The sequence below is a fragment of the Sinocyclocheilus anshuiensis genome, unplaced genomic scaffold, assembly GCF_001515605.1.
Source record: "Sinocyclocheilus anshuiensis isolate Anshui unplaced genomic scaffold, SAMN03320099.WGS_v1.1 scaffold1341, whole genome shotgun sequence".
NCBI classification, from domain to species: domain Eukaryota; kingdom Metazoa; phylum Chordata; class Actinopteri; order Cypriniformes; family Cyprinidae; genus Sinocyclocheilus; species Sinocyclocheilus anshuiensis.
In genome coordinates this window covers 641,773-662,576 of record NW_015553274.1, presented here as the reverse complement: position 1 = coordinate 662,576, position 20,804 = coordinate 641,773, and the positions used below count along the sequence as shown (strand labels likewise).

Sequence of the window (20,804 nt, the reverse complement as noted above, 5' to 3'; positions counted from 1 at the left end):
ACTTCTACTGTACAGGTACGAATGGGTGGAATACAGAAGTGTTGATCTGGTCATTTGCACGTGTGATGGAGCTGTTCAGCTCTCCTGTTCAAAGACGAATGAACTTCTCAGTGCCTCTTTTTCTTTTTGATTTGTTTGGACTCTATGCGGAAATTATAGTTTAAGGAAACAAAATACTTTAAGGAATGACTGACACGGACTGAGTTTGAATCGGGTTGTGTGCGGTCTTTTAGTAAAGGACAACATTTAACAAATTTATGTTTCTTGTCTTGGTTTTAGTCTTGATTTAAAGGGAATAATCATGCCTGATCAACTGTCAGTACTGGAGTTTATGGACATTACCAGTGAGGACTATAAAGCACCAACAACATCAGTGTTCTGCACGCGCATGGCTCACTGCAGGAATACAGTTGCCACTTTGGAAGAGGTAAAACACCTTTACAATGCCAATAATGCGGATAATTTACAGGCTACCGCGATGTGCGCAAAACACAATTATGAACTGTATCTGTCTAATTGTATTGTAAAGTGTGTTGTCTAACTTCAGAACATTGGTTCAGTAAATACTATTAGTCTGTTTTACAAAAGGAGCCTGGAAAATGACTTCCTTCTTGTAGCACCAAAGCTCAGTGTATCCCGTGTTGGAAGCGAACCTCGCCCATGTTTCTCACGGGTTCATGTAACTTCTTATCGCAGTGTTGTGAAATAAATAGACGTGTTATGTTGACGCCACTCTTAACTTGTTAGCAATTTTAGCCTTTTCTAAGTCTCAAAGTCACATAATGAACCTGATATCACATACATTTACCATAACAGTGATTTGTTATTAATAAATAATACAGCAGATTTTAAGGACTGATTTACACAGGACTGTGCCTATCTGAGGTAACAGAGTTATTAACAAATACAGATATTACAGAAATAAGACAAACATAAAATAAAATGGTGGAAGATTTTATAATGCTAAAAGGATAAACATTTAAAACTATTCTCAAGACCCCAAAAAGTATCAAAAAATGTCATGGCATTGGTACCGTGATTGTGCCATATTTTACCATTAGTTTACAATGGTACTGCCATAATATAATGTAAAAATCAGAAGTTGTGAAATATCAAAAATATTTGAGTTTTATAAACTCAAAACGTTTTTGCTTGTGGATCCAAGTTCAGTAAACATTTTAAGTTAAGCTGATCATTAACTTTACACAGCCACAGTGATGTAGAACTCTAACTTGTGTATCAGTTTGTTGAGCAAACCGAGAAGGTTATATAGAGTTACTTATACACCAACACTTACTCATTGAAATGGAAGAAACTTAGCAGAAGAGAACACTAACATAATGGTGAATTGAAATATCACACAACTTTTATAACAAAATATAATTGAAAAAACTATATGGAGCTAAAACATATATTAATTACGAATAACAAATATTTGTCATCATAAGTCCCCATGCTTTGACCAAAAACATAAATTCAAGTGCATCATCAGTGATCAAATTGAGCACGCTCATCAGACTGTTAGCTAGACCCTCCTTTCCAAAACTTGGCATTGTAAGTTATAGCTGTTTAAGTTGCTTAAACTAAATGGCTTAAATATAGACTTTAATTAAATTTGTACGTAGTGTCAACTTAATCTTCTTTGATAGTTCAGTCTATCTTTAAAATTAAATATGTCTGACAAAATTATTATTAGTATTATTTTTTTTTTTTACAGTGTACAAGGGTTGACCCCTGCATGATACTGTATCAGATGTCAGATTTCAGATGTCAGTTTCATGTTGATGTGCATTAGCCCACTTGATGCGTACTGTAAATCAACTTTTTTCTAAATAGAAACCTTTTCATTTATTTTCTAGGAAAAGTTAGAAACTACAAAAGTTGAACTTACAGTGGGTATAGAAAAGAATCACCCCCTTCTACAATAATCACATTTTGTTGCTTTGCAGCCTGAAATGAAGACAGACAGTTTTTGTTTTATCCAGCTCTATTTACTCAGTGCAACTTCTAACATCCAAGTGAAAGATATAACACCAACATGTTAGAAAAAAGAAAAGAAAAAAAAATCACTTTTGGAAGTTGGAAAAAGGATCACCCCCTCCTAAAAACGACTTGTAAACTCAATCAGGTGTAGCTAATCACTAAAAATGACTTGTAAAATCAATCAGGTGTAGCTAATCACCTTCTCAATGGCACACAAAGCCATTTGACTTTCAACTGTGGTCAGCTGAGGTCATTTTGATTAGCTCAGCATGAAAAGAGCTTTCACAAGAGCATTTCAGTCCTTGGTAGTCCAACTATGGGTGGCAAGGCACTGCCAAAAGATCACCGGAATAAAGTTGTGGACAGGCAAAGAAAGAAAAAAAGAAAGAAAAGGGGGAAAAAGTCACCTGACTGGGCTAGGGTATGGCAACTGCCATACTCTGCCATACGGAAACGCCGCCCCTGGACAGGCACAAGTCAGGAGATGGATACAAAAACATTTTAAAGGCTTTATCAATGCCTAGAAGCACAGTGAAGTCTATTGTTAAGAAGTGGAAGGTATTTGGTACAACACAGACCCTCCCTGGATCAAGATGTCGCTCCAAACTGGATGAAAGAGGCAGGAGGAAACTGCTCAGAGAGGCTACCAAGAGGCCTACAGCATATCTGAAGCAATTGCAGGAATTTATGACAAAGAGTGGTCATCGTGTGCATGTGACAACAATCAATGGGACAATATGGGAGGGTTGCAAATAAATAAGACACTCCTCAAGAAAGGCAGCATGCAGTCACGACTGAGCTTTGCTAAAACACCTTGAAGATTCTGAGGCATATGAGACTAAAATTTAATTATTTGGCCTCGACACCAAACGATATGTCTGGCGGAAATCCAATACAGCTCACCATCCAAATAACAGCATTCCTACAGTAAAGCAGGTGGTAATGTCCTGTTATGGGGGTGTTTCTCTGCAGCAGGGACTGGAGCATTTGTCAGGATAGAAGGAAAATGGATGAGGAGAAATACTGTCAAATTCTTGAGGAAAATCTGCTGCCCTCTGCCAGAAAGTTGTCAGTGGGAAGAAGGTTTACCTTCCAACATAACAATGCGGATTGCCAAAGCACACAGCAAAACTGACCACACAGCGGTTAAAGGAGAAAAAGATGAATGTCCTTGCATGGCCTAGTCAGAGCCCAGACTTAAACCCCACTGAAAATCTGTGGAATAACTTGAAGACTGCAGTCCACAAACTCTCACCATCAAATTTAGCTGAACTTGAGCAGTTCTGCAAAGAAGAGTGGGCAAATATTGCAGTCTAGATGTGCAAATTTAGTAGAGACGTATCCCAACAGACTAAAGGCTGTAATTAAAGCAAAAGTTGGTTCGACACAATGCTGACACAAGGGGGTGATCCTTTTTCCAACTCAGTAATTCTGTTTTTTTTTTCTGACATGATGGTGTTATATCTTTCACTTGGATGCTAAAAGTTGCAGTAAATACAGAGCAAATACAGCTGGATAAAACAAAAACTGTGTCTGTCTTCATTTCAGGCTGCAAAGCAACAAAATGTGATTATTGTAAAGGGGGTGATTCTTCTCTATACCCACTGTACATTGTAACATTTATTGCATCAGATAACCTAATAATGTATTTTTTGTGGTAACATCTACATTAACTGGTTTACACCAATTTTAAGATCACGTAGAATGTTCCTTAACAAAACTGTAATAATTTTTTGTATACTACTGATCTGAATAGGAACAATATATAGGAACAACGATATATGTCCTGTAGTTCTTCTAAAAGTTTGCATTAGTTTCAAATTTGCAGCGACTTCTTCAACAGAAACACAAAAGAGCTTTGTTTGTGCAAACAGTTCTGACCTCTGTCAGCATGTTTTACCATCAGAATAGTAGATCTTACTGAACTTCACTCATGTCTAAGACTGACCCTGTGCTGTTAATCTAAAGAAGCTCTGCAGCTCTTCCTCTTTTATCTCTTTTACACTCTGACTCAGAACTTGAACTAAAGATGTTGACCTCTGATGAATGGGGAAAGTATCAGTCATTTCTGAATCATGACAAAGAAGCAGCCCAAACAGTTCATGAAGGAAATTCTTCATAGGATGTGTTCACTCTTGGCAGGTTTAGTTTGATTAAAACGAACTCTGGTGCGACTGCACTGTTAGTGAGGTTAATTTGAATAAGTGTGAACTCCTGGCACTGTTCTAGCTCTTTTACACATTTTATAAGCTCTTTGATTTATAAGCTGGTAAAATACCACCATATGTACACACACATGCATTGAGCACATTTAGCCCAACATACATCATTGTTTTAGATGTTCGGTAAGTTTGCAAAATATGCAACATAAAAGTTGTCCAATCAGGCTGTGACCATATGATTTTCCCTTTTGTATCTTTACGTTGAGTGTTAAAAATGACAGTGAATGATAAGTGAACCAATAATGTATAATTTACTTTATTGGTCCTGACCAAAAGAAAAGAAAACCGAACTACAAGTGTAAAAACACCCATATTACTTCAAGGACAAGGTGATTTTTGGAAAGCAGGCATGAGTAAAATCCACAGCCTCGGGCTCTTAGAGGAACTGGCCTTTTCATGTGACTGGGATACACAGAGGGAAGCACTCTTTATGAGTTGCCCTTTGGCACTACCCCATTTGCATTTAGCCTCGATGGAGGAAGTAGCTGAGGTAAACAGATGTTCATGGCTTATGTAAAGACTGGAGCTGGATCTTGTGCATGTTTCTTTATGCATAAGTTTGCTCGTCTATAAAGTGATGTCAGATGATGCGGTTATTTTTGTCAATCCCTTTAAATCTTTGTATAGGCTCTTTCTGTGTAAGATGAGAGCTTCGTACACACACAGATGCCATAAAGATTGCAGTTAGTATTCTTTTTGCCGTCGTTTCCGGTTCTTCCATCCCTGTGCGTGGTGTCCTGCTGAGGCTTGCCTTTGATGGAAAACCAAGTGCAGTTAATTTCTCTCGTCCCTTCATCTTTTCTCATTCCTTAGGGCTAAGGCGGGATGGCTGTCCCACTTCTTGTCCCAGCTTGTCCCGTCTAATCTCCTTCTCGCACACACATGTCTACTCGCTGTATTTCCACATCTTTTTTTATGTGTCTGTGGCCCTGTTCGGTCACTCTCCAGGTTTTTTTTTTTTTGTGAGCTCAGATAGTACAGTTCTTTTTTTTTTTTCTTACAAGGCCAATTTCTGCAAAGTGTCAAACTAGAACAGGCCAGAGATGTAAATATGAGTGTAAAGTATTTGAATTACTGTACTTCATTACAATGCTTAAGTATTTCATACTTTTGTACTATTTCATACTTTTTGTACTGTATTGAATCTCAGTCGTTCAATTACATTCCCAAAGAAAATTCTTTATAGACTTTAAAAGAACCAAATGCATTTTTTTTTTTTTGCAGGTCATCTTGACAGTCTTTCATATTTCTTTCATAATTGGTATGAATGCTACTTTATTTCATGAGTCCATTTCCAAAGCTAAGAAAAAAAGTTATATATTTGTAATATATTTTCACTGGCGTATATTATAAACGTGATGTTTCAAGTGAGTCAAAATTGACAGACAGTATCCATATTTTCTCAGCACTTAAGATTTAATGTTAGCATGTCGAAAACTTACTAGCATAATAAATGGATGGTCACTACTGTTTGAAAGTATTGGGTCAGTTAGATTTTTTGATGTTTTAGAAAGAAATGTCTTTCATTCTGTTTTATGCTCACCAAGGCTGTGCTAATTTGATCAAAATATTGTGAAAAATTAGTACAATTTAAAATAACTTTATAATATTATGTTTAAATAATTAATTTACTCCTGTGCTGGCAAAGTTGAATTTTCAGCAGCCATTACTCCAGTCTTCAGTGTCACATGATCCTACAAAAATCATTCTAATATGCTGATTTGCTGCTCAAGAAACGTTTCTTATTATTATCAATGTTGAGAATAGTTATGCTGCTTAATATTATTTATTTTTGTGGAAAGTTGAAACCATGATATTTTTTTCAGGTTTCTTTGTTAAATTTAAAGTTTGAAAGAACAGCATTTATTTGAAATATAATTTTTTTTGTCATTTTTATCTTTGTCACGTTTGGTCCATTTAGTGTGTCCTTGCTTTGGAATGGTAATGCATGTTTCATCATAACACTCTGAATGCTCAATGACAGACTGTGACAGTCGGAAAAGTATGAGTGTTGTCAGCTGGCGGGCACCAGACTTATCCCTCATCAGATGATTTTGTCTGGGTCTCGTACCAGACATGACTCCTGCATAAACAGATTTTAGGCCACAAGCCTGTCTACTTCACTCGGCTCTTTTTGTGCAAAATTCTCAAAGCGTGATTCAGCGTGAGTGATGGGGGACTAAATTACAGGCTATCTGAGTGTGTCTGGATGTAAATTCATTGTGTCGTGTGTGTGAGAGGGAAGTATAAACACAATGCTGTACAAAACTGGATTACAAATGTTTTTTACTTTTGTTCCGTTTTTTCTGAGAGTGGAGAGTATGCAGCATTTTTAGCCATTGCAATACATTTTAAGGCCTTTAAGTAAAGATGCAGGTCCTTATTGGTGCAGTTCCTTATTGTGGAAATAAACCAATTTTTCACTGTGTTATAGAACTGGTCTGTTCAGTACAAAACATCCCTCTAAGTAAATGATTCATGTTGTTTTGCAGGCGTTGGATCTGGACCGCAGTGTGCTGCACAAAATGAAGAAGTCAGTCAAGGCCATAAACAGCTCTGGTCTGAGTGAGTATTACAAATGATCATTTGCCTCTCAGCCTTAATCAATAACCAATAGGTTTGTGCTAATTTTGCACTTTTATTTTGTACTATAAATCTCATCGGTTTTGAAGGTAAGGTTTTTTGACTGTATAAATAATAGTATAATTGTTCTTTTAAGCCCATCTAGCCAAACAGTGGCAAGGGAAATATAACAATAGCCTGGACAAAGCTTTTGGTTTCATGTACAGTGTGATTCAAGCGAGCAGGTTTTGTGCTCTACTTCACACATTCCTCTCATTCCTACTAGAATCACAGATACCTGTTCCAGCAGGAACCTGCTTATTTCCCCTCTCTGTTTTTTTTTTCTTTCTCCTGTGTTCCATGTACAAATTTAGAGCTAGATTATCATATTTCTAGTTTTCTTTAAATCTTAAAAAAAAAAAAAAAAAATCACTGATGAGTGTTTATTATAGCCCTTAACTTTAACTTCTGTGTACATGCTGTAATACTGTACAGGAAAGTTATTCAGCGTTTTCTGCAGTGAAGTTATTGTTAAAGTCTGCAAGAAATCAAAACAGACCCTTAGCACATTTACTTAGCACAGTGCTTGTGGTTGAACAATTAATTCTTGCTAGTTAATCGACAGAAAAAAAAATGTGATTGTCTTCATAATCTGTATTCAAAAATGTTGAAAATTTGCTTCCCTTCTGGAATGGTGTTCTTTGATGATGTCAATTTGAAGGTTTGGGTAGAACATCTTTTAAATAAAATAAATATATATAGAAATATTTGAGGGGAAAAAAAATAATAATAATGACCGAAGTCCATCAAAAAATGACTAAAACAAACTAAAATTATTATTTTTTCAAAATATTTTTAGAAATCAAAATATGAATAAATACTAAAATACAATGTAAATAATACTAAAATAACATTGGTTTACACAAACATGGACATCAAAATGAGTACCTGTGAGATGGTTTAAAACTGGGCAAATTCTGAAAACTAGTTGAATAAAAAATAATAAATTATTTTGTTAAATAATCTTATTATCTTCTTAGTGAGTTTCCTTCAGTGAAGGAAGCAGACTTTGTAAGCACATTGTTTCCTCTTTATAGTAACCCAGATCTTTGCTGTACTTCACAAAACTGGGGAGTGGTTACTAAGCTCTTTTCTACCGCACTCTACTCATAAACTAGGAAGTATGTTGTTTTTTTTTTGCAGGTGGTAGGAATGGAAAATGCCCACGTGACAGGAGTTTGCTCATGTCTGCTTGAACCAATGAGATAAGGTCAAGCAAAGTGTATTAAAAACAAATGAGTTTCATAAGGTGGCATTTGGAAAATTCATGAAGTATCCTTGATCACCAAACTAGTTCTTGTATATAATAATAACAATAATGTGGAGGGTAAATGACTGACAGACTGTTTCTGTGTCTTTTCAGCTCACGTAGAGAATGAGGAGCAGTACATCCAGGCACTAGAGAAGTTTACGGATAGCACTGTGTACAAAGATGACCCTGAGATGCCCAGTTACTTCCTCACATTTGCTGGTTTCACCAAGGAGCTCACTGGTCTCTTTAAGAACTTGGTGAGCAAGTCTCTGACATCCATCTGTTGTAGATCTTTTTGCTATGAATATTTCAGACCTGTATTTGTCTTGCTTGTGGCTCACAAGTAGCCCACTGCACTCATCATGAGAAACTGCCAGTTATATGTAGAGTGTTTTCTCTCTCTCTCTCTCACACACACACACACACACACACAATTACACAAACTATTCACTTTGTTATGAAGCTCCTAATGTCTTCTTTTGTGCCCACAGCTGCAGAACATGAATAACATCATCACCTTCCCACTAGACAGTTTGCTGAAGGGAGACCTTAAAGGAGTCAAAGGGGTATGCAAATGACAAACATCTGTATAAAAATATGTAGTAGCACTTTAAATTAGGGACCGATTCTCACTATGAACTAGTTGCTTATTGGCATGCATATTACTGGCATACTGGCTGTTTATTGGTATTTATAAAGCACATAATGCCTTATTCTGCACGACCATATTTTAGATCCCTTAATCCTCCCCCATACCTTACTTAACAACTACCTTACTAACTATTAATAAACAGCAAATTAGCAGTTTATTGAGGCAAAAGTCATAGTAAATAGTTAGTTATTAGTAAGAATTGGTCCCTAAACTAAAGTGTGACCAAATATATATATATGCTATCTTTCAAACAGTAAAATACAGGGGGAAAAACTGTATTGTAAAAAATACAGGAAAGTAGTCATATTTTGAAATGTTATTACAATTTAAAATAATTATTTTTCTATTTTAATATATTTTAAAATGTAATCTATTCCTGAGTTGGCAAAGTTTAATTTTCAGTGGCCATTACTTCAGTCCTGAGTGTCGCATGATCCTTTAGAAATCATTCTAATATGCTGATTTGGTGCTGCTAAAAAAATGTATATACACTGAACAAAATTATAAACGCAACACTTTAGTTTTTGCCCCCATTTTTCATGAGCTGAACTCAAAGATCTAAGACTTTTTCTATGTACACAAAAGGCCTATTTCTCTCAAATATTGTTCACAAATCTGTCTAAATCTGTGTTAGTGAGCACTTCTCCTTTGCCGAGATAATCCATCCACCTCACAGGTGTGGCATATCAAGATGCTGATTAGACAGCATGATTATTGCACAGGTGTGCCTTAGGCTGGCCACAATAAAAGGCCACTCTAAAATGTGCAGTTTTACTGTATCGGGGGGTCCGAAAACCAGTCAGTATCTGGTGTGACCACCATTTGCCTCACGTAGTGCAACACATCTCCTTCGCATAGAGTTGATCAGGTTGTTGATTGTGGCCTGTGGAATGTTGGTCCACTCCTCTTCAATGGCTGTGCGAAGTTGCTGGATATTGGCAGGAACTGGAACACGCTGTCGTATACGCCGATCCAGAGCATCCCAAACATGCTTATATATATATATATATATATATATATAAAAAATTTCATTCAAAATTTTAATTTTTAATTTATTTCAAAATACAATGATTTCTTATAAATACAATGATTATGGTGGTTTGTGTGTGTGTGTTTTTTTTTTTATATATTTGACCTTTAATTCTCTTCTTATGTTGACTCTGCTTACATTTATTCGGCAGGATCTGAAAAAGCCCTTTGATAAAGCATGGAAGGATTACGAAACCAAACTGTAAGAACCTATTAACCTCTTTATATTAACCTCAGATAACCTCTTATAAAAATGTAATAGTTACAGATTGATCGGTGAAAATTAAACTTAGACACTCATGAAGCCCTTAGTGATTGGATATCTTTGAGATATTCCTGTTCCTTACAGCTTGATGCACAAAAGGAAACACATTCTGAGCAGAGTTTTAACAACTGTAGGTTTTTTTATTTGCACCTAGCATACAGAGGAAGGCAAGTCAGCACTACATAGATGGAGGTTTAGTCATTTCAGATGTTTGAGCTTAAAGGTGAACTATACCTTTAAGTCCTCACCTTGTAGCATAGATGAAGAGCTTATCATAATGCGTGGCCATACCTTAAGTAAACAACAGTGCTGGCATATAAGGTTTTTTGTGCAGTATGAGCATTATGAGGCATTGATGAAAGTCTAATGTTTGTGCATGGTTAAGTACATCCACTGTCATTTTTTTTCATGTCAATATTCTAAACTTCTTTACAGGGGCAAGATTGAGAAAGAAAAACGGGAACATGCCAAACAGCACGGTCTTATCAGAACAGAGATCAGCGGAGGAGAGATTGCGGAAGAGATGGAGAAAGAGAGACGCCTCTTTCAGCTTCAGATGTGTGAAGTAAGGAATGTGGTTCACATACATTTTTTTTTTGAGTGAGCACCAGTGATGGTCCTGGTTTACTTTTTGCCTTGTTCACTTCATGTCTTATATTACCCTTGGTGCACACACACACACACACACACACACACACACACAGTGATCATCATGCATTATTGAACTCTTTTGAAACGTAGTTAATAAATAGTTAATGGAAATAGAAAGCAAAATAAAGCAATTGAAATGATTGTTTCATACTGAAGTCTGTCATTTTTTTTCCTAGTATCTCATTAAGGTGAATGAAATTAAAGTCAAGAAGGGAGTTGACCTGCTCCAAAACCTCATCAAATACTTTCATGCCCAGTGCAAGTATGTTTGTTTATGATATCCCAGTAGCAATACATTTTATTTTAAATGAGTCCTTTAAGAGAATTGGTTTTCATATTTCCACACAGTTTCTTTCAGGATGGGTTAAAAGTTGTCGACAACCTGAAACCTTTCATGGAAAAACTTGCCACGAACTTGACCGTAGTACGTTTTTTGATATTACTGTCTGCTCTTTTGAAGGTGTATTTGTTTAGATTAAGTTATTCTTATGTTCTTATTATTTGTGTGTGAATTGCAGAACAAGCAGACACAAGATACAGAAAGGAAACAGCTGATGCAGCTGAGAGATATTCTCAAATCTGCCCTACAGTCTGAGTGGAAGGAGGTGAGCCAAAAAAATATTTGGAACTATGATTGATAGGACGATTGCTTAATTTTGTGGTAAATCTTGTTGTTTTGTTTGTTTGTGTGGTGAAAGGACCTTCAGTCAAAGCAGAATGCAGGCTATAGTCTTCACCAGCTGCAGGGCAATAAAGCTCATGGCACTGAGCGCTCTGGGATGCTCCTCAAACGTAGCGAGGGGTGAGTTTGTCTGGCACTTTAATGAAATTCACATGCATTATAAGTCCAGCGCATCCTTTTTAAGGGTAGTGAATGTTTTGTAAAGTTTACGTGATGAAGGCTTCTCTCTATCTTATAGACTGAGGAAGGTTTGGCAGAAAAGGAAGTGCACTGTGAAAAATGGATTATTGACCATTTCTCATGGAACGGTAGGGGAACAAAACAAACGCTATGTGTCTGTAACTCCTTTCAGAATTATGTTTTAGTTTTGCACGTTTGCCTCCACCATTTTTACAGAGTTTGAGGACAACAATATGTTGGAAGAACATAATCTCAAAATACCATTTAGTGGCTTAATTTGAGAAAATAAGTATGTGTAGATACAAATCAGAACATATCCACGGTGCATTTATCATGTTTACTCATTTATTGCTTTAAAATACATCTTTTTAGAACCTAGAGAAATGACTAACTCCTCTTCATTGTCGTTTTTAAGATATTTAAGTAACAATTAATAATTACTTTCATAAGGATAATGTAGTTTGTTTAATGAAAATTACACACACATACGTATATAAATTAAACCTATTTATTATAAAAGTTATATAATTTTAATATATATATATATATATATATATATATATATACTAAAATGTACAGTATATACTTTGTAAATGTTTATTAAATATATTTATTACATTTATTAAATATCTATTTTTAAATATTATTTTAATAAATATAATTAATATATGTAGAATAAATTCTTCAGTGGGTATTGCCATTAGTGGGTAATAAATCCCTAAAAGTAGGCATTTTTTCTGCTCATTCTTTCTTGCTCTATCTCTCTCTTTTTTCTTTCAGGCCAACGTACCGCCAGCAAACCTGAACCTCTTAACCTGCCAAGTGAAGCGTAACCCAGATGAGAAAAAATTCTTTGATCTTATATCACGTAATATACTTTTACAACGAGCCCGGTCACAGCACAATACTCTCATAAGTTCAGATCCCGTATTCTCAGAGTCTGTCATGGTTTATATGGTTGGCTGGTCATTTTTATTTGCTTACTGTTCTCTTCCATCTTCTAGATGACAGAACGTATCACTTCCAGGCAGAGGACGAAGCGGAGTGTCAAATGTGAGTGTGGAAGTGAGTGTGTGTGTGTGTGTGTGTGTGTGTGTGCTCATACGATAAGAGAATTTTATAAATATCACGTGAGAATGTAATTATTATGTCCATCACATCTGTTCATGTGTATCTTTCTATTTCAGATGGGTGTCTGTGCTCCAGAATAGTAAAGAGGAGGCGCTGAACAACGCCTTTAAGGATGATCAGAACGAGGATGAGAACAACATCGTACGGGAGCTGACCAAGGCCATTGTGGAAGAAGTGAAGAAGATGAGCGGCAATGATGTGTGCTGTGACTGTGGAGCTTCCAGTAAGCAATATTTTTTATTTGCCGGTACGAGACTCGAACCCGCAACCTTTGGGTTACGAGTCCGACTCTCTAACCATTAGGCCACGACTTCCTCAATATGGGATTGATTGGGGACTGAAATGTTGCAAGCTTGAATTCTACAAGGTTTGATCCCTGAGTTTTTGACCATTTACCATTTTGCCCTTTACAATTTCTAATTTCTATATGCACTTTTTTTTGTGGAAAGAAATTAATACTTGTATTTAGCAAAGATGCATTAAATTGATTGAAAATGACAGTAAATACATTGTTTATGTTTCAAAAGATTTCTATTTCAAATAAAAGAGGTTCTTTTGAACTTTCTATTAATCAGAATCCTGACAAAAATGAATCATGGTTTCCACAAAAATATTAAGTAGCACTACTGTTTTTAAGAAATATTACTTGAGCACCAAATCAGCATATTTGAATGATTTCTGAAGGATCATGTGACACTGAAGACTGGAGTAATGGCTGTTTGAAAATGTAGCTTTGCCATATCAGTGACATTTTAAAATACATTAAAATGGAAAACAGCTATTTTAAATTATGATTAAAATTTCACAATATTACTGTTTTCACTACATTTTTGATCAAATAAATACAGCCTTGGAAAGCCTTCTTCTTTCAAAAACTTTTGAATGTTGGTGTATTTAACTGTTACATATCATTTGTTTTTACTGTAGTATTTATCTTGCACAAAACAAAAATATGCCCTTTTTATCAGGGTGGCAGGGTTAACAAATAAGATTAAATGCTAAAATAATCAAACTAGAAATCATTTATTTATGAAAAGCATCATTTAACATTTTCACTACAAAAATAAGATGGAAAAGATTGCTGAATCAAATTAACTACTGAATTGTTTTTGTTGTTTTCTGCATTATTTGCACAAACTAAAACAGACATTTTAGGAGAGCGTGATTCTTGCCTCAGCTCACTCTACCTTTTTTTTTTTTTTATTTTTTTTAAATCTACACCCTGCGCTTCCTGTTTTGCATCACGCCTTTCCACTTCTCTTTGTACATTGAATGAAACTTAGTCATCCCAGTAGAACTTGTCTTATTGTTCAGATTTTCTTAGATAACCCTGAAATTCAAATGATACGTCAGTGGCTTTTCATTTGTTGTTACTGCAGATCCAACATGGCTCTCTACAAACCTGGGTGTGTTGATTTGCATCGAATGCTCTGGAATCCATCGGGAAATGGGAGTCCACTACTCCAGAATACAGTCTCTGACGCTGGATGTCTTGGGCACGTCTGAACTCTTGGTAAAGTCTTGTGACAACTCTGTTCTTTTTGAGCAGAAATTGCAAACATACAGATTGTGATGGTATTAAATGGGTTGCAGCTTGCTAACAGCGTGGGCAATGCAGGATTCAATGAAATCATGGAAGCAAATCTGTCAGCAGAGATTCCCAAACCCAACCCTTCGAGTGACATGTGAGCGATAGATAAGTTTCAATGACATCTATTTTTTTAATGAATTCTCTCATTAAGATCTTCTGTTTAAAATTGGCTTTTAAATCCCAAGTTTAGTCTTCACATCATAAATTTCATTACAATGTCTTCTCTTGCAATTGTCCTTCAGGCAGGTACGAAAAGATTTCATTACAGCCAAATACACAGAGAAGCGCTTTGCTCAGAAGAAGTATGCAGAGAACGCAGCCCGGCTGCGCGCACTGTGTGATGCAGTGAAGTCCCGGGACATCTTCTCTCTAATTCAGGTGTACGCTGAAGGAGTGGACCTAATGGAGACCATTCAACAAGCTAACCAACATGTGAGTGTAACGTGCTGGTGCTGTAAAAAGTGTACGACGAAGGAGAGAATTCCACAAGAGTCTTTTAATTATAAATCCAAAAGCAAACAAGGCAGGGGTAGCACAAACACAAATGTAGGCAAAACAAATAACTGGCAAAGGAACTGAACAAAGCACGTTTGTTCAAAGCATGAGTATAAATAATGGAGCTAATGAAACAGAAACACCTGAGAGTAAAAGGTAACCAAGGAAACTAATGAGGAGCTGATCAGAACCAAACGGTGCAGGAGAACAAGAACTGAAAGTAACACAACAGAGAAGTTCATAACCATGACAGTGAGTTGTAGGTTGGAGTCATTGTGCATTTCCTTTTTCTATTGAATTGTCCTCATGGGCTGCACAGAAAAACAGCATCTAACACAACCCATGTGTAGTACAAATGACTCTTATGGGCTGGTTCATTTTAGTGAATCAAATAAATACAGTGTTTTGCATCAGTGTCTTTTTTTAATAAATGAAGAAGAAGAATTTAATATGTGACCCTGGACCACAAAACCAGTCATAAGTGTCAATTTTTTCGAAATTGAGATTTATACATCACCTGAAAGCTGAATAAATAAGCTTTCCATTGATGTATGGTTTGTTATGATAGGACAATATTTGGCCGAGATACAACTATTTGAAAATCTGGAATCTGAGGGTGCAAAAAAATCAAAATATTGAGAAAATTGCCTTTAAAGCTGTCCAAATGAAGTTCTTAGCAATGCATATTACTAATCAAAAATTAAGTTTTAATATATTTACAGTAGGAAATTTACAAAATATCTTCATGGAACATGATCATTACTTAATGTTCTAATGATTTTTGGCATAAAAGAAAAATCAATCATTTTGACCCATACAATGTATTTTTGGCTATTGCTACAAATATACCCCAGCGACTTAAGACTGGTTTTGTGGTCCAGGGTCACATATATATCTTTATAAGTATACATATATATAGCTTTGCTTTTCATTGACAGGAACCAGGTGAGACAGCGCTACATCTTGCAGTACGAATGGTGGACCGAAACTCTCTCCATATTGTGGACTTCCTTGTACAGAACAGGTGCTCCACTGATGTTCTGTATTTAAGCTAAAAAAAAAAAAAGATTTGACATTATTCAGACATTTTACATGTTCATATGTGTGTGCAGTGGGAATTTAGATAAGCAGACTGTCAAAGGATGCACAGCACTGCACTACTGCTGCTTGACTGACAATAGTGAATGTATGAAGCTGCTACTGCGGGGAAAAGCATCTGTCACCATAAGTAAGAGTTCATATAATTTGCAGCTTTAACCTCAAGAATTCAAACTTCACAAAAAATGAATTAAAAAAAATCTAAATAATTTTTAATGAAAAACTAATGAGGCATTCTGCATTTTTTTGTTACATTTTTGTTTTAATAAATCAAGCGAAATTGCTCATTTATTAGTAGTATTTCATATAAACTACTGAGTTTTTTTTCCTCTTTTGGCCATGTCTGTTTTTCTTGCAGCTAATGAAGCAGGAGAGACTCCTCTAGATCTGGCGCAGCGTCTTAGACACAAAAAATGCGAGGAGCTGGTGCGTATATGTGTTATCTTTAATGCAAGCAGAAATCCTGAAGTGCTGCTTTTTGCTCTCTCCTTGCCTGAGATTGTGTTCAAGCAAATTCCCCTCCAGTATGTTCTTCTGTGTTGTGTGATCGACAGCTGACTCAGGCGCAAACAGGGAAGTTCAACGTCCATGTGCATGTGGAGTATGACTGGCGTCTGCATAACGATGACCTGGACGAGAGTGAGGATGAGATGGAAGACAAGGTTAACATACTTTTTACACAAAAGATCCCATTTAATTCAGTTATACTATCTAAGATTAAAAAAAAAAAGAAATTAGTACTTTTATTCAGTAAGAATGTATTAAATTCATCTGAAGTAACAATGAAGACATTTATAATCTTACCAAAGATTATTTTAAATAAATGCTGTTCTTTTGAGTCCTGATAAAAATGTATCATGGCTTCCACAAAAATATTAAGCAGCGCAACTGTTTTTAACAGTGATAATAATAAGACATGTTTCTTGAGCACCAAATCAGCAGATCAGAATGATTTCTGAAAGATTATGTGACACTGGAGCCTGAAGAACTTAAAAAAAGCCTGAAAAGGAGCCTGAAAAAAAATAGACTTAATTAAAAAGAATAAATGGTATTGCACACATGCATATATTTTGTCCAAAACCTCATTCACTGTTCACTACATAGTGAATGTCACATAGTTCATTACATAAAGATCAAAATGTATTAGGACAAAGAGAATATTGAGCACTGAATATTGCTACATTATGGCTCATCCATATGTCATTGATTTTGTGTTTCAGCCTATTCCCAACAGGCGTGAGGAGCGTCCAGTTAGCTGTATTGTTCCAGGCACTGGCCCCATGATGCCCAACATGAGCGCTCTGGCACGGGACGTGGCTAATGTGGTCAATAACAAGCACAGGGCTTTTATTGCTAGCATGATCTGCAACGAGACGTACGGCACCATGCTTGATGTAAGCCCACCGCCTTTGGGTTTACCAGGAGTGCCTGGTATTCCTCTTCTACCGCCTCGTACCTTGGGAAGGGGTGAGTAGCATTCAGGCATAGTGAGTTGAGGATCTTCTGGCAGTAAATTCTGAAGTAGCTTGCTTACAAGTGTACACATTCAGTAAAGTCTTAAACATACAAATTGTTTGTGATGTCAGGGTGGAGTCCTCCAGCGGAGATGGTCAGGAGGCAGAGATCATGCTCAGACCCTTCAAACCCTCAGACTCCAGCAAAAAACACCTCAGTGTACGGTGAGTCTGACCCCAGTAGAGTCTTACACCCATTTCTGTAAAGATTATTATTTCTGTTATATATTCTGCAAACCTCTTACATTCACCAAGGCTGCATTTTTTCGATCGCTAAATGTTTATTAGCAATGTTGAAAACCGTTCTGTCATGACAACTCTTGGAGGGATTGGCATGGTAATGTACATGACAATATTAATGTATTTGGTCTTGGCGGTATAGATCTGCTACGCTGCTGCTGCAGAGCAAGTACCGAGACTTGCTACTGCCAATACATCCACAACATGCTGCTGTGAGCATGTAAGAAATATTGCTGCTGCAAATATAACATACAGTACATGAAATAACCCCCATACATGAATCACCTCGTAGCAGATCTATACAGGTGGAGCTGGGGAAGGTGGAGGGTTTCTGAAGCAAGCTGCGACTGCGAAATAACCCCCATATAGCATACATGAATCACCTCGTAGCAGATCTATACAGGTGGAGCTGGGGAAGGTGGAGGGTTTCTGAAGCAAGCTGCGACTGCTACGGCAAGCACTAGTCATATATTTGAATGTTGAGCAGCGAGTTCATTGGCTACCAATACAGGAGAGAACCAATCAGCTGTGCCATGTGATAATGATATCATTAGGTCAGATTGAGTTAGACCTATCGGACTGCGCCATCTAGAGTGTCATGCCAGAACTCTGTATTTGTGCTGCTAAATATTTTTGTGGAAACCATGATCCATTTTTTTCAGGATTCTTTGATGAACAGAAAGTTCAAAATAACAGCATTTATTTGAAATAGAAACCTTTGTAACACTATAAATGTCTGTACTGTCGCTTTTGATCAATTTAATGCATAAAAAAATCTTACTGCCTCCCAACTTTTGAACAGCAGTCAAGATGTTTTACTGAACATGGTAGCTAGTTTGTTGTTCCATAATGCTCTACCAGCTCTACCGGCTGGTCAACCAAGTAAAACTACTATGGAACACCATGCACCATGTTCTAGAAATCAAGCTGGTTTTTCTTGTAGGCAGACGCATAACAGGTCTTGTCTCTCCTATAGTGCTCCCCCCTGCTCCGCCGCCCCCTCCTCCTGCGGCCAAGAGACCACTGCCTCCAGATCCAAAGGCATCTCTTCCCCAAGTGCCTCTGGTTCCATCTGTACCCTCTGCTCCCCCAGTTATACCACCCGCCCCAGCTAGACCAGCACCCATAGTGCCACCTGCTCCAGTGTTGCCCATGTCATTTTCATCTAAACCCCCACCTCCACCTGTACCCCCACAGCCAAAGGCCCCTGCACCTAAACCAGTGAAATCCCCCTCAAGGTAAGATGTCACCTCCCAGCTTCATTACAAATAACATTTATCTGATGTTGTTTTTTTTTAATAAGGATTTCAGCAGTTTGTTTTGTAGCATTATTAGCATTAGCTACATTATATCAGCTGCACTGTTCTGTGTATTTCTCAGGGATCCTGTTGGTCCATTTAGTAAAGATGTAAATGTAAATAAAGCTCCACCCATTGTCCCCCGACCACGTGACAAAACAGGTGAATTTAATGATACTTACATACTGATGAATACAGCTCTGAAGCCAAAGAAATTAGAGATATTTTGGGTTGAAATAAGCTTAAATGTTGATTTTCATTAAAACATTTTTTTCTCCAGACTCCAGACCATCATCTGCTTCTACGACAGCTCCTGTTCCTGCTCCTGCCCCCAAACCCAAAATGGCCCCACCTGTAAGTGACCATTTAAGACCCTCAAAAGTACACTACCATTCAAAAGTTTGGTGTAGGTACAATTTTTTTATGTTTTTGAAATAAGTTTCTTTTGCATACCAAGCCTGTTTATTTGATCAGAAATGCAAGTAACAACTGTAATAATGTAAAATAACTGTTTTCTATTTGATTGTATTTGAGAATGTAATTTATTGCTATGATGGCAAAGCTGAATTTTCCGCAGACATTACTCCACTATTCAGCGTAACATGATCCTTCAGAAATCATTGTAATATAATCATCTGGTGCTTAATAAACATTTCTTATTATTATCAATGTTGAAATAGTTGCTTAGTATATTTGTGAAAACGATGACAGATTTGTTCAGGATTCTTTGATGAATAGTATTATTAAATTCTTTAAAAAAATTACCTCAGAATTTTAAACAGTAGTTTATTTTTTTCTTCTTTTAAATGAAATTTTTCATCAATTTGATTTTTGTTTTATTTTACTTTTTTCAAACGGATTAAAAAATAAAGTTGCTCAGAAAATATTTGGACATTTAAGCCACATTTAAATATGAAATTTTGCATTACATAAACCAAGTGACATCTGCGAACATGAAAAGTGTTATTTTTCTTTAAAATAAATCTTTTTATACTTTATTATACATATTAATTTTGATGTCGGTGGCAAATCTGAAACATTTCTGTTGTATTTGTTTAAGAAACAGAGACCTAAGAGAGTGAAGGCCCTATATAACTGTCATGCTGATAACCTAGATGAACTGACCTTCTCTGAAGGAGAGGTGATAATAGTGGATGGAGAGGAGGACAAGGAGTGGTGGGTGAGTACGCAGTCATACTTTACACAGTACATGTGCACTGTGTGTGATCTTGATGACTCTTCCATGTGTCCTGCAGGTGGGCCACATTGACGGGGAACCGACCAGGAAGGGCGTTTTTCCGGTCTCGTTTGTTCACTTCATCACTGACTGATGTCATACATTGCTGTCTTACTAAGATCACAGGCACAGGCTTTTTGTGACAGAAACCTGAGACCACGTATTATTTAACAATGGATTAACTAGTCGCCATCCTTATGGCTGGATGGTGGCGTACGGGACATTCACAAACAGAAGACCTCAGGAAACGGCTCACTTTATCAATTATTCCGATTCCAAGTGCAATTACCTCCAACTTTAAAGCAGAAATGTTGTATGAACTGTGATGAGTGCTATGCTTTATATGGGGACCATTTTTTATAAACCGTCATATTGTTGCATCCTTACTCTAATCTTCATAGAGCTTTTTATCTGTATCAGTTGCAGCGCAACTCTTATTTTGCAAGTGCAGTCAAGTTCTGTTACTAAACAAGCCATTAAACCTTTTACTCTGTACATTTAAAGGATTGGCTTTATTTTCAGCACTAGATATATTTTTACAAAAATACCTGACAAAATATCAAAGTAGTGGCTCAACAGTTCACAGTAATGTTATACATTTTAATAGTTACACTACATTTGAAATGTTTGGGGTGATATTTTCTTAATATTTCTGAAAGAAA

The 20,804-nt window shown here is 36.5% G+C and overlaps 1 protein-coding gene across 2 annotated transcripts; it reads left to right on the top strand.

Moving 5' to 3' along the window:
* The first annotated feature begins 40 nt into the window (after positions 1 to 40).
* Positions 41 to 20,784, top strand: LOC107668233 (arf-GAP with SH3 domain, ANK repeat and PH domain-containing protein 2-like). Of its 2 annotated transcripts, none has more exons than XM_016460039.1 (28): positions 41 to 427; positions 6,698 to 6,770; positions 8,191 to 8,336; positions 8,571 to 8,645; positions 9,913 to 9,962; positions 10,461 to 10,590; positions 10,853 to 10,938; positions 11,025 to 11,100; positions 11,195 to 11,281; positions 11,375 to 11,478; positions 11,597 to 11,666; positions 12,319 to 12,406; positions 12,543 to 12,591; positions 12,726 to 12,892; positions 14,049 to 14,182; positions 14,263 to 14,354; positions 14,503 to 14,692; positions 15,694 to 15,779; positions 15,868 to 15,983; positions 16,212 to 16,279; positions 16,408 to 16,515; positions 17,074 to 17,320; positions 17,440 to 17,532; positions 18,584 to 18,845; positions 18,988 to 19,067; positions 19,186 to 19,259; positions 19,972 to 20,085; positions 20,162 to 20,784. In XM_016460039.1, exons 1-28 carry the CDS (start codon positions 302 to 304, stop codon positions 20,234 to 20,236), a joined length of 3,066 nt encoding a protein of 1,021 aa, XP_016315525.1. In that variant the 5' UTR covers positions 41 to 301; the 3' UTR covers positions 20,237 to 20,784. The 2 variants fall into 2 exon arrangements, with proteins under 2 accessions (XP_016315525.1, XP_016315524.1); XM_016460038.1 differs by having other exon boundaries at positions 19,966 to 20,085.
* Positions 20,785 to 20,804: the final 20 nt, after the last annotated feature.